At 37.6% G+C, this 15,323-nt stretch overlaps 1 protein-coding gene across 1 annotated transcript in view; it reads left to right on the forward strand.

Moving 5' to 3' along the window:
- LOC122810356 (putative sodium-coupled neutral amino acid transporter 8) overlaps window positions 1–15,323 on the forward strand; it is a 755,867-nt gene that overhangs the window by 490,777 nt on the left and 249,767 nt on the right. The window contains exons 6-7 of the mRNA XM_044081937.1: window positions 6,293–6,397; window positions 13,720–13,777. Of these exons, the coding sequence (XP_043937872.1) occupies window positions 6,293–6,397; window positions 13,720–13,777 (163 nt within the window). The remainder of the gene's footprint in view (window positions 1–6,292; window positions 6,398–13,719; window positions 13,778–15,323) is intronic.

The following is a 15,323-nucleotide window of genomic DNA, read 5'->3' on the forward strand; positions in this document are numbered from 1 at the left end:
GAGTTTTCATTTGCCTTTTCTTTTAAACTACTTGGTGGTAAGGACTTGAAAGTGAGCATTGGATACAATAATTAAAAAAATGAAGTAAGGGAAATAAATCTTTGCAATGTTTTTAAGATCACTGCAGATGAAATGTAAATAGCTAAATGATATATATATATATATATATATATATATATATATATATATATATATATATATAGTAAGTAGTTGACTGTTGTAGAATAATGGACATTATTTAATTCAACATGTTTTTTCTTTATGCAGTGTATGTCTAGGGTTTTTACTTTTTATCATACTTGCAGATTTGAGAGCCTATAAATAGTAGTTCTTATTAAAAAAGACTAGTTCTTAAATGGCATCATAAAAGTTTAGACTTATGCAAACCTGCATGTTGTGAAACCTACAAGATTTAACATGATACTTATTATTTGAGATATTGTGTATAGGAATGCTAGACCTGTGTAACAATTGTTGACTGCATATGTAAATAATTACTTAGATTGTAAGCTGAAAAAAAACAATTGTCATATTTTGAAAAATAAAAGTATAGGTTTCAGTATATAAATCTTATCTGCAAGAAAACAACAGTGCTAATAGATGAATGCAATCAGCATGAAACCAAATGAGTGCTGACCTAACAGAGGTACGCTTGTTCTGTCACAGCGGGAAGCACACATTTTGTTAAGTCATACTTGTATCTCAGAGGACGAGATGAAGGAACACAGCTAAACGACTCCTCACACCTTTCCCCTTGTATATTTTTTATACTGCTCAGAGAAATTATTCAAAAGAAATGTATAATTCAGGGTAAGGCAGATTGCTGTACCTCACTATATTACAAGCTCACCCATTCTACCATCCAGTGAAGGAGGTTCAGTCCTTTTTGCTATATTAAGTAGCAAAACCTTCCCAATTTCATGCTGCAAATTTAGCATAGAAAAGACTTTGAAGTTCACAGCAGCTTTTTCATTCAGGTCACACTTTTTTTGGGGAGAGGTGATAGCTTTCAAGGAAGTACACCATATAAGAGATATATTTATAATGGTCTCTTCTGAGAGCATCATTTTGAGTAAGGTCATTACAAGGGCTTGATGACATCAAAGAAGAGGTTGCAGAGGCCAAGTTTTTTGAATGGAGGTGTGGGAGCTTTGAATCCTGTGTTCACAATGGTGAAGCCCACTTGAAATTAGTTTCCCTATCCAATAGAATGTCAAATTCTTGACATCTGAGTGTTCATGGCAAAAAAAAAAAAAAAAAAAACAGAGCAACCAGGCATCTCTGTAATGAAAATTTGCTAGATGGATATTCACTCCCACAGGTGTTGGCAGTTATTTTGAGACATTACCAACATTTATTTTGTAGTGTTTGTTAGCAGGAGCAGCAGATAGTGACTTCACATAAATGTAAATGAGGTGAATCTGTTATGTCTAGTTTTATTTGAAGGGTACAGTGAATGCAGAAGTCTGTGAACTCAAATGTATCCTGAGTAAGATGCATCTGGTTCATTGAAAACAGTAATACAATGTGTTTTCATAAGTGTACCATTTGTTGCACCACAGTTTACACTGGTTAAGTCTAGAAAAGATGATTTAGATATTTTTAAGTATTATGGTATCATGATTTTTGACAGTGAAAGAATGTATAACTTTGGATTGGAGAAAGATTCTAGGACTGTAAATGTGCTATCAAAGGTACTGTAAACTGATCATTAACTTTCATAATTCAGAAATTACTAATCCAAACTGCAGTAACAATAGTTCTTAGCTTAAAACCCCCTACTTTCAAAATGTGAATGTAAAACTTGAGAGAGGGATCAGATATCACTGGTTTTGAGCTGATAGCAAGTAGTTAACTGTGTGAATAGGATCTAATGGAATTAGCCTTTGCTACAACCTGAATCATCTCACCAACAGTAATATCTAGGATATCAGCTTACTGGCAACCATAGAAGCTACTGATCTAGTTGTACGTTCTTAAGTGATGGGTGGTTTATCACTGAATCAACTCACAAGATTACTCAAAAGAATCAAAAGTACCAATACAAATGTATCTAAAATTTTGAAATTAAGATCTAAAAAAATCCATATTCAAGCAAAAATCATGCACAGAAAGATGTAATACGTACTGCGTGAGCAGTATTTTGACTGGTGCAGGAATAAAATAGCTAATTTTATTTAAGGAGAAAGGTCACTGTCCTTAAAGTCAACAGGATAAAAGAAACCAAGCATATCATTAAAAGATCTCCTACTGTAGACTATACTGACAGAAGAGGAGCAACTCCATTATAAATCCTACTATACTAAACGAACATTATCTACAGATCAGTAGATCACAGTACATTCACTCGTTTAAAGATGAGATCTGAAGTAGTTAACTTAATTTGATCAGCAACCTGTGGGTTACAGATCTGATACGGATCCAAGCCGGGATGTGGCTTTTGAGGAATCCTGGTTTACTCTGTGCTAAGGGTTAACATAGTCTTTCTCAGTACGCCAACTCCAACAGAATTCTGAGGTGCTAATTTACCCTTGGTCATTTGAACCATAGTTAGGGCTTTATCCCTCTGTACCACTAGAAACTAGCTAGTTGTAGATGATTGATAATCACTGATGTTAAGGCACTCCTTAAAATGGAGAACATAGACATCTGTGCAGTGACAAACCTGGTTCATGACTCCAGAGAGCACACTGCATTGCCAAGCTATAATTCATACCACACCTTTCAGCCACCTAACCTGGACCGAAACACTAAAGGTGGAGGCGTGTCCATATTCATTAAGGATATCTACATCTCCAGGCTAGTTGCTCAGCATAATGCATCCGAGATTATCCAAGTGCAAAATTAGTATGAATGCTGCGTGCCAAAGGATTCCACCAAGTAAATTTACGAAAGAGTTTATTAACGACACAAACACATTATCCAAGTGCAACTAACTTGGGGCAAGACCGCAATCCAAATTGTAACTTGCTACAGATCCCCTACCATGCCCCAGGATTCCTACTCCTTATTTCTTGATACACTGGAAAATATTAGGGTACAACCCAACACCCTAATAATGGGTGATTTCAGCTACCCTACCATTAACTGGGAAAAACTACTCCTGTACCAACTCTTTTACTCAATGTTTACTCAACGTTTTCTGGAATTCATAAATTCCAATGCCTTGGATCAACTTATCCACACCCCCCCCCACCAGGGGCAGCAATATCCTAGACCTGGTCATTACCAACATGGGTAACTGGTGTTCCACACCAGAGGTCAATTCCTCGTTGGGCAGATCCAACCACAAGCTAATCAGCCTAGACATCCACATCCCACCCCACCCCCCATTAGGGAAACCACTGTAAAAAATTTCTCCAAAGCCAACTTCATGCTTTTTAAGACAGAAGTGGCAAACCTCACGACACCCATGCAGACGAACAATAGAGGTACAACTGCTGAATCCTACACAAATGCACTCTATAAGCACTTACACACGTGCATGAATCGTGCTATCCCCTAACAGAACCAAGATGCTATCCTCCAAAAAAAGGAAGCCAATCTGGTGGTCCCCTGCCATAAACAAATACTACAACAGAAGAAAGAAACTGTTGCAAAAAAGAGTAAAATCCCATGACTGGAAGAACTCCCTGGTCAGCCTCAGTAAGAAGCTGAGATCCCTCATAAAATCCTCCAAAGTTAGCTATTAAAACAAAATTGCCACTGATTCTAAAGATAACCACAAAGCATTCTATAGCTATGCCAAGAATCTCAATGGCAACACTCAGATCTTCTCTGAGTTGCAGCACAATGGCACTAAATATACCGAACCAACTGAAATTGCCAACATTCTGGCAGATAGGTTCAGTGCTAACTTTACCCCCCTCACCCCCTAAAGGGCCCTTCTCTATACCAGAAGAATGCAAAGTTCCTGTAATCATGGCTGCACAGGTAAAAAACACACTCTCCAAAACCAAGAACACAGCATCCATGGCAACTGACAACATCCCAGGCTGCATTCTACATGAACTACAGAATTAACTGGCACCTAAACTGGCACCTCATGTCTCCTAAACCTGATTGACTTCTTTGAAGCGGTCACCAAAGCCATAGATGAGGGTAAGGTGGTTCACACAGCCTAGGCTTTTGACACCATCCCCCACTCTGGAATTATAGATAAACTCACTAAACTACGTATAAATACCTATGTCACAAGATGGGTTACCAGCTGGCTCACTGACATAACCCACACTGTGAAAGTAGCAGACTCCAAATCTGACGTCAGACCAGTGACAAGTGGAGTACCACAGTGCTCAGTCCTGGGTCCTCTCCTGCTTGGTATCTACTTTTCTGAAGTACAGGCTAACACAAAAGGTCTTTGGCTAATGACGTTCGTAGATGACTGCAAACTAGGAGCCATAACTAAAACTCCTAATGATGTGGACCCTACAAAAGAGCCTCACTGAGACAGATGCCTGGTGCCAAAGCCATGGCCTCAAGCTCATTGCCAAAAAGTGCATCGTCATCCCCTTTGATAAAAACTCTGCACCTATGAGCTACCACATAGGTGGTAGTCTACTTAACACCAAAAGTATAATAAGAGACCTTGGGACACAGGTGGACAGTAGTCTCTCCTTTGATAATCACATCGCCACAGTAGTTAGGAAATCCTTCTACGTGGCACATCTCATCATAAAAGGTTTCTCATCCAGGAAAAGAGAGGTTATTGTTTCCCTCTACTTATCACTCATTAGACCCATTATAGAGTACAATGCCCCTTTTGGTATGTACCTCACAAGACATCTACAACAACAGGAAAGGTCACAGAAATACCTCACAAAGAGGATTACCGGCCTCAAACAAATGCCCTACTCAGACAGTCTCAAAAAACCTCCAGCTTTACTCCATTGCATATTGCCTACTTAGAGGCAATCTCTGCCTAACATACAAAGCTATGTCAAACCCAGAGCTATTGGACATACTCCACTTAAAGAAATCCCAATTCCTCCAAGCTACCTAAACCTTGTTGCCACAATAAACAGAACATGCTGGAGGGATAGATTCCTATTCCAGAGACTTCCTATACTCTGGAACAAACTACCTATCTATATCAAACAAATCTCCTCATTAGCACTCAAGAAAAATCTTCATGATTGGATGGGAAATAGGAAATTCACCCCGGGGATCACCTCTGTGGCTCTGCTCGACGAGGGCAAAGGAAAATAATTTTCTTGGTGGTGAAAGCCAGGGTACCTTTTTGGTAGGCTTGTATAGGCCCTAGGGCCGATAGCCTAGTACCTGCCTATGAACCTATTTGTTGTAGGTTATTTTCAAAACTTGTCAGTTGTGGGATCACCTCTGTGGCTCTGCTCGATGGGGCCACAGGAAAATAATTTTCTTGGGTGGTGAAAGCCAGGGTACCTTTTTGGTAGGCTTGTATAGGCCCTAGGGTCGACAGCCTAGTACCTACCTATGAACCTATTTGTTGTAGGTTATTTTCAAAACTTGTCAGTTGTTACTCTGATCATTTATTGTAGACATCATTTAGTTTACTGTTTAGTTTACTATTATAAACTTGTCATAATTCAGTGTTCTTGCATATGTAATGGTGAATATTTTGTCTCTAATGCAGACTGCTGTGTAGTCATTCCAAAATAAAATTTTCAGATAGAATTAATTTGTCATAGGTTAGATAGCAATCCTTTGGAAATTCATTGCATTGCTCTGATCATTTGTTCTATGGATCTGTAGTTTTAGGCTTAGTCATCTCTGTCATATATATATATATATATATATATATATATATATATATATATATATATATATATATATATATATATACTTTAATCAAAATATTTATAGTAAAACAAAAAAAAAGAGCTTTATGTGCACAGAAATCTTCTCATGTGCTATTACAACGTTGCTGGTGGAGTTATTCCTGAGAATCAGATCTACAATTCTGTATGTTTATCGATTTATGATAAATGTAACCCATGAAGCTGTGTATTTCATTATACACATCTAATGATGTAGTAGAAACAAGTAATATGCTTTTATTTTGTAAAATACTAAATTAGTGTACATTTGTAGCATTTGTCAGGCCGAAAAGCTCAGTTGGCTTTAACATTTTGAACTCAGTTTAACGGATTTGCATTGATGAGTAAAATTTTACACAGAAATTTCTTTGGGAATTTGCCTTCTCTACACCTCAATTCTTAAAATAGCTGATACACAGAGTACTCTAAATGCAGTCTTCAGTTTAGATAATCATTTGTAATGTGTTTTTGTTTTCTCTGTTTCTTCCCTGAAGCTTGTTAGGAACCTTAGCTGCTACATACTTGGCAGTGGCTGTTATTATCAAGTACTATCTAAAGAAGGATGAGATCATCTTCCGTGAGGTTCCCCAAACTTCCAGGTAAATAGCATATTTTCCCATGTCATGGATGCTGCATAAAAAAAATTTAAGAAATCAGTATTTTGAATTTTTGATTTTTCAGTTATTTCACATGAGTGCTAAGCTCATCACAAAACTGTAGTATCTAAATACAGCAAAAATAAATATTGGTGATGTTAAGATGCATATATACATGGAAGATATTCAACAATTATATACAATTCACAAAGCTTTGATAGTTGGATAGTAACGTAATGGTGGTAGAGAGAAAATTGTACTTAAGACATTTATGCCAGTACTTTCTTTCGATGTGCAAAATATTTGTTTCTAAAGAGAAAGCATTTTTATTTGAGGATTTTGGAGGGCAGATGGTTCCAACTAATGTAAGCGTGCCACAAAAAAGGAATGAAACCACACATCTTGTATCAGGTTAAGACCTTGAGCAAAGAATTGACTTTTTTGATATAGAGAAGGAAATCAAAACACAAGCAAGACCTATACATTGGGAAAGGTGACAAGAAAGCTGTTGTTGTTATATTCACATCTGACACTACATCTTTCATTTTGCAAGGATACTAAAATTACCAGAAATATTAAGCCAAAATGAAAGTGCTGTTAAAGCAGAGTGAGAGAGAAACATGATGAAATTTAGTAAAGAAATTAATCCTAAGTAATATGTAAACTCTGCTATTAAGAAAGTAAGCCAACTAAAAATTTGCATGAAGATTCTTAGACCAGTTATTTCAAAGACTGTTCATTAATTGAGGCTAGGGGTTTTCTAGCTATTTTTACAGAGACCATGTTACTATTGTCTTCAAAATGTCAGCTTTGAATCCAGACTGTCTGAACCTTTCTGTCCAGTATCTAATCTTTCTTTATATGTAGGGTTATCGAGAATGTAGTATCATCCTATGATACTTCTGATCAACAGCAGTCTGGATTTGTATCTTAGAACAGTACTGCGACAACGTTTAATTCATGTTGTAATTGATCTCCTGGAAACTTAGGATCAATTAAGTTACATATTGATCCTCCTGGATCTAACAGCTTCTGGGATCTTAACTTGAATGTGTTAAGACCTTTTGTGGTTTTACTGGACTAGGGCTTGATTTGATCTACAATCCTACCTTTTTGGCTGCTTCCTAGAGTTGTATCTGGAGTAAATTTCTCTAGTGAATACCCTCTGGAATGTGGAGCACTACCAGAATCTGTTCTGAAACCACTGTTCTTCACTGTGTCTTTGCTGCCTCTGTAGAGGGAAAAGTATTTCTCATCAGTCTTATGCTAATAACATTCAGCTTTTATTACAGTAGTAGACTGTTTGGAAGTCTCCCCTAGATATCTGGAAAGTGCAACTCAGTGAGACCAAGACCAAGGTGATAGTACTTCATGCCAGTGAATGTCCATGCCATCTTTCTCAACTCATTAAGTATGGGAGAGTTAACCGGAATTGGTGTCTGAAAGCCACAATCTGAGAATTGTTTTTGATGACATGCTGACTTTGAAGGGCCTTGTATCAGCTGTCAACAAAGCATCATACTTCTAAGTGAAGATTATAGCATGGATCTGGAACTTTATTCCATCTACAAATGTTACTGGGGTTATATATGTACTTGCATTAACTTGCTTAAATAACTACAGTGGTTTATACCCAGACCTATCTGATTGTGACCTGGCACATTTGCACAGATGCAAAATGTTATGTTGAGGATGCAAATGGGTTACTCTCATGACTATATCAAACCACAAAATGAGCCAGCAAACTGTGAAACCATGCCAATGACCCTTTATTAAGTCATATAAATAAACTATTAGAACAACAGAAAGAAACAGACCAGTTTTGGCTAATGATAGCCTTCCTGTGTTAAAAATACATCAGACCATTGTTCATTATATAGTGTCATTCACTAACAAATTAGCTTCTGATTGGTCCCATTATTAGTGTTCATTCAATCCTGGTGGGAAAAGCCCTCCCAATTTGATAATCCACTTTTTCTCCTTTACATCCGAAATGGAATGCCATCCAGCTTTTTGGGATCTATTACCCACTATTTTATTTATAATAGTGAATTTAAATATTGCTGCCGGGTGTTTAAACATATGCTTGTATAATGCATTATTGGCCCTCCTATTCCTGATGTCACTCATATGCTCTGTAATACGCAATCTGAGGGGTCTGGAGGTTTTTCCCACATAAAATGCTGAACCGTTACATATGGCCAAGTATATCAGCCAGTCACTACTGCAGTTTGCAAAAAAGTTTGTCAGAAACAGTACCTGAATTCCTCCTAGTAAACCATTTGGTTTTCACAATGTTGGCACAATGACTGCAGTGTCCACGTGGTGCACAACCTGTCAAAATATTCCCTGTGATGTTTTTTTGCTGTTCAATTCCTATAGACTGCTGATCCAAGCCTCTTTTGTAAAAACTAAAACATGAGCCCCGATTTTTGCTTCTGCAGAACGAAAATTGACATCTCTCCCCCAGGATATTTGATAGTGTTGTCAGATAAAATATTCCAGTGTCGCTGGACACTGTTCATTAATAAATCCATTTTCCTCCCATACGTAGTGGTTAAACGTATTGGTAAATTGGTATGCTGCTGTTGCTTCTCCTTTGTATTTGAGCAAATCATCCCTATTCAGTTTTGATGCCCAGTTGCTTGCTTTCAGTACATGTCCCATTTTATAACCCCTATCTAGAAATCTATTTGCAAGATCTTTTCCAAAGGTGTCATAAGTTGCATCATCTGAACAGATAAGTCTCATTCTAATAAATTGGGATTTCAGGATGTTTTTGGCTATGTGGGGTGGATGAAAGCTGGAGGCGTGGAGGAGGTAATTATATTTTGGGAATTTACGAAACCCCTCAGTTCGTAGAGTGTGGTCCGAATTCCTAGTTACCAGGACATCTAGGTATGTTATTTGGTCCAAATTGCAATGCGCTGTAAACTGTAGGCCCCATTTATTTTTATTCAAATATCCCACAAATTCCAGTAAATATTCCACATCTGATCTCCACCCCATCCAGCAATCATCCAGGAACCTCCGCCAGATATCAGTCTCATCCAAATAGATGTGGGACCTGTCATAGATGAGATGTTCCTCCACATATGCCATAAACAGGTCCACATAAATAGTGGCAAAAGATTCCCCCATAGCTGTTCCTTTCACCTGCCAGTAGCAATTGTCCCCATAAAAGAAAACATTCTTAGTAAGGACATGTTCCATCAGACAAATCAGAAAAGTATTAAATCCAGGCTGGTATAGATTGGACTTGTGTAACCAATATTCAGTTGCTTCAATGCCAGCTTGGTGAAGAATATTACTTTATAATGCACTGACATCGAGTGTACAAAGGATCCATCCGTCCTCTAGTTGTACATCAGAAATGATGTCCAAAAATTCGGTTGTATCCTGAATCCTGGCTCTTAAACATTTCAAAAGTGGTTGTAAATATTTGATAAGAAACCTGGATAGAGGCTCAGTAATTGACCCTCGGCCTGAAACAATCGGTCTATCTGGTGGATTCAAAAGATCTTTATGGATTTTAGGTAGAAAATAAATATATTGGTTATTGGGATCTGAAACCGTGAGATGTAAGGTAGAGTCTGAGATAATACCCTCAGCCTTTGCAGAGGCCAAAAATTCATCAGTTTGTTTTTTAAACCAAAGGGTAGGATCTAGAGTCATATTAAAATAGTGTCTCCTGGCCTTTAGTTGTTTTTGTGCTTCAGCATCATATTTGTCCCAGCTCATAACCGCCACTGCTCCGCCCTTGTCAGCTGAAAGAATAACAATCTCCTTATCTTCTAATTCACGTAGAGTATCTATCTCAATCTTTGAGAGATTGTTTGGTCAACAAATGAAGTCCCTGAAATAATGTAAATCTTTGAGAACAGAAGTCTGAAATGACTGAACACTATGATTCATAGGTGGAACAAATTTGGATTTGTGATGAGTAAATTCCTGACCAATATTAGACATAACACTATCTTTAAAATGCAACTTCAAGTTCAATAATCTTCAAAAAGCAATAACATCCTGAGCCAAAATGTCCTCTGACACACACACACACACACACACACACACACACACACACACACACACACAAAAAAAAAAGCTGGAATAAAATGAAGGCCTTTATTGAGGCGATTGGTCTGTGCATCAGACAAAGTGACATGGGATATATTCAACACATTGGAATTAGAGCATACATTCACCTTTGAGTCGAGTTTCAATAAACTTTCCATGTCGCTTATTCCAGCTATATTTTCTCCCTGCCCTTTTGTAGGGCCTAAAGGGCCTGTAGTGTTTGTTAGCTCTTTTTGGGCTGGGAGAGTCTGGGTTGTGCTGCTTGTCCAGGTCAGTGGCTGAGGAGGAATCCGCTGATGATGTATCCCAGATAGATCGTTTTTTTTTTTTTTTTTTTTTAAATGGATCTTGGTCGCTTACGTTTGATTGTTTTACTATTGCCCCCCTCAAATCTGACATGCCTGTTGACACTGAAGGGCTTCCCCTTCTCATAATCCTCCTGATCCCATTGGAATTTCTGAACCTTTGTCTCCTTTAGTTGTTGTTCTAGGATCAGGCGATCCTTACCCAGTTTATTAAGGCACGTCATAGAAAAGGATTCCCCCTCAAAAACCCTTGTTTGTTCACACAATTTGGTAATTTCAATAATATCCCTATCAATTGGTCAGTTATGGTAAGTGGCTAAAGCCTCGACAGACCCCATGGATACCTGTTGCTGAATGGCTGCCCATTGTTGGGACAATTTGCTGTCTATTTCACTGACTAATTGTTGTATTTTAATTCTCAACCCCCTTGGGGAGATGTCCTTGGCCAAATATGCCTTAAAAAGATGCAGATGCCAAACACTGGATCTGAGCGAACTCATGCTCTTATTTAATTTAGAGAAAAGGGCCTCACAGTTGGTCTCAGGGCCCACATTTGTTGTCCCATCACCTCTCCTAGTGTTGTCTCCCACACCAAAGATAGCAAGGTCCTCCCTATCTGCGGATAAGCCCAACAATATCTGAGTAAGATCATTTATGTAGGTTGAAAAGATCAAACGATTCCCAATAGTGACTCAGACAATGGGGGGGGGCTAAAAATGTATAAAGCAATTAGAAATACCAGTGATCCCACAAAAAAAAAAAAGTAGTTGGTAGGACCAAAAAGATCTTCTCCTATAGTATTCCCAAAAAAATATCCAATAAAATCAGATATGGACAATAATAGCCCTTGCCAACAGATCATACAACCAACCACAGGAAATTATGGCAATGCTATGTCCATACATACATTGCAATGAAAAATATTGTATCAACAATTTTCAAAACCAGTATGGAAAGAAAACCCCTTGACAAGAGGTATTATATTCCTTCAAACCAATTGGTCCGTATTCAATAAAGAAGATTCATCCAAAGTTGTATAACACAAATAACCCTTGTTATAGTTAAACAAGTGTTTGAGGCCATGCCACTATAACAATTTATAGCATCAAATTAGTAAGTGGGCCATAATAGCCCCTGCCTCTGTTCAATTAGAACTACCATTGGCAGTGCTATGTCCACATATTCCAACCAAATAGAGCATGACATGCATTAACACACAAATTCCACCAATAGAGTTGGTTATATAATACATAAGTATTGGTCCTTAAGTTCCCCAGCAATTGAATTTTATTTCTTGGTCACAAAACAATTTTTATTCAGATTCTATTGAAATCAGGACCACTCCCCAATTGCCAGCAGTACCATTGGAAAAAGCCTGCCTGAAAAATACACCCCCTTGCAAAGAAAGCCTCTGCCAAGGGCACCAAAAATTTGTGGTCAATAATAAACAGGAAATCCCACAGGTCATATATTCATCCTATTCAACATGGGATATGGACATTTGAGAGGCCAAAGTGTGTTCCCTATAGGTATATTGGAAGGTGCAAATCAAAAATAGTTACAATTACTATGTTTATAAAAGTTACTGATTGCCCCTAAATCTGTACTCAACGGTTCACCACAATCCCCGAATAATATCAAAGGAAGAATTTTTACAGGCTGATCAAATACTATTAGAAAATATATGGCCTACATTTTCCCATAAATTCACCATCAACAATGTTATCCCCTTTTCTGTGCCTTGGTATTCTTAAATAAACCAATGATATCAGTAGATTGGTTCCACCAAGTGTGAAAAGCTAACCAACATAGGGAAAAATATAATTCGTACAAAGCCTCAAAAGGGAGAAAAGTATCTAGTGACTCAAGCACATATGCACTTTACCTATATTGTGTAAAATATAATTAAATATATCACACAGCCTAAATCAAAGCAGTAACTTGTGCAAATATAGTTATTCAAAACATATAAATAGCCGTGTTAAAGCCTCCATTGTCAAGAAAACTGTTCAATATGAATCCAAATCATAATTCCCAAATATAGGATGAAAAGTATCATCCCTTCAAATCAGTAAAAATATACAGAGTCTTGTGGATACTTGATGGTGAGATGTCGTTGTCCTTATGGTTTAGCAGCAGCCACGAGCATATGCCCAAAATGTAGTAACCAACTCTCATGACTGCAATGTTACTTCCTTTCTGCGAGATTTACATTGGCTTCCATGCACTGGCAGATCATTATTTAAGATCTTATTAACTTATAAATTCTACACATTCTGGGTTCTGCTTATTTGAAAGAGCTGCTAGTGTCCCATGTTCTGGCCAGGCCATTGAATTTATAAAAGGGGAGGATGGTAGTTTAAAGCCTCACAAGTGCATTGTGTTAAATTTGATAGCCTTATTTACTCATTTCGTATGCATGTGTATAGCGTTTTTATGAATTTTTATGTCAGGTTTGGTTTATTTTTTTCTTTGTAGAGTGGGCTTCTGTCTTTTAATAAGTAAAGCTTACGAGGTTGTAAATTTGAATTTCAATGTAGCAGGTAGGTAAACTGAGTTGCTGCACTGCTGAGGAAAGCGATTTTGATAACTGGTACATTTTCTGAAACTGATAAATTTTCTTTTGTGGCACGGCTTTCAAACAAAGGATCTTGGTGGTCTTGTGTGATTTTTCTCAATATATTGTAATGTAGCAGTCTTCTGCTAGTGGTAGTGAATGCTTAGGCTATGATCATTTCAAATGTGATTCTCTGAAAGGTATGTGACAAGTTCATTAGGAGGAAAAACGAGACTGTACAGGGGTGAGAAAGTCTGAATTATGGAAGGTTAACTTAAGTTGGGGCATAATGGAAAATCTTGGCTAACAAGAGAAAATGGATTTTTAGGATGCTGTTAAGTACATAAATGAAACTGAAAGTTGTTCTCCATCTCTTCTGTCTGCAGGATTTCTTCCTGGGCATCCATGTTTAGTGTTGTGCCAACAATATGCTTTGGATTCCAGGTAACCAGACCTTTTTGTTTCATTATGAAATGGAAAATGAATACATTTTATACAGGTTCTAATGTATACTATTAACATTATTTTTGTCATAGCACCAGTAATACTGATAATAGTAAGCACCATAGTGGCTCCATGCACAGTTCTCAGGCTTCTGACGTTCATTTCTGACCTCCAGTTTTTATTGTTTTCCAAGTTTGCATGGGCCCACTGGTGATCTGAGTTCTTTCACTTTCTCTTAATATGCTGGCTGATGAGTTACTTCATGCCATTTCCATTGTGGAGAAAGGTTTTGACAGTAAAGGTTCAGCAGTAGAAGGAGAGTGAAATGTAAACTTTCCATAGAACACTGAAGCCAAGAAGTGGATTTCTGTTAAAACTCCCAAATCTTCCTAAACTGTGTGTGAAGCAGTTTAGTTCATCTTCCTTTTTGCTGAATGTAATGTGTTTTTCAGTATCAACTCTGTACATTACAAGAGACTGTCCTATAACCCTTCATCCTGATGCCATTTGAGTGGATGGATGCACATAGCCACAGTAAACTAATTCTGCTTTGTGAAATTCACATTCAGAGACAAAATATTGATGAATATTGTAAGTTCATTTTTACTCCATCTAGGGCATATGCTAAAAAGGCTGTGCTCCTTTCTTTGGTAAGATACTGTACAAATGACCAAAACTCCCTTTTATATTCAGAGTATATGTATAATAGCTGATATGTTGTGTAACCATTGCAACCATCATAAACCTTAACCATTTGCCTTTGCAACCAGAGACCATTCCATTGTGATCCTTGATTACCCTCTTTAATATGTTTTGCAAGAAATAGATGACACTATTCTTCATCTATGATTAGAAAAATGAATATGTGGTCCCTAATATACATTAGTTTGCCAATACATGGGCAATGGGAGGTTTCCACTCTAGTGCCATGCCAGTCTTTGCCAAATCCAGATGTCTTTCAACAAGCATAAAGCAGAATATTAATTTAAAATCCTGTAAGATATTTTACTGCTATTTCACTGGTTGTGCTGACCATGAGACCCAGACAACAGTAGAAAACCAAGTATGGCTGTATACCTTGTCAGGGCCTATACTTTTTGTCTAAGCTGCTCACTTGATCTGGATCCCAGTGGGAAGTTGCTGATCAGCCTCTGTTCTGTCTCCTTAAATGAAAAACTTAGATGCAGTATGTGTTCTTTTTTTTTTTACATAAAGTTATCCAATTGGTTTGACAAACCAGTTTGATTCTGTGCAGCAATAAAAAGTTGGTGGTATGCTAGCCCTAGTAGTACAAGGCTCAACACTGCTGCACTAGTGATCGACTCTCATAATGTTGATCACTAATTGTAATTACATTATTATAGCTAAACTCACTAAACTAGGTATAAATCCCTACATCACAAGATGGGTTGCCAATTGGCTCACTGACAGAACCCACATTGTAAAAGTTGCAGACTCCAAATCTGACTTCAAACCAGTGACAAGTGGAGTACCACAGGGTTCAGTCCTGGGACCTCTTCTGTTTGGTATCTACTTCTCTGAAGTA

Source organism: Protopterus annectens, chromosome 8.part1, assembly GCF_019279795.1.
Source record: "Protopterus annectens isolate FY-2018-M chromosome 8.part1, PAN1.0, whole genome shotgun sequence".
NCBI lineage: Eukaryota > Metazoa > Chordata > Ceratodontiformes > Protopteridae > Protopterus > Protopterus annectens.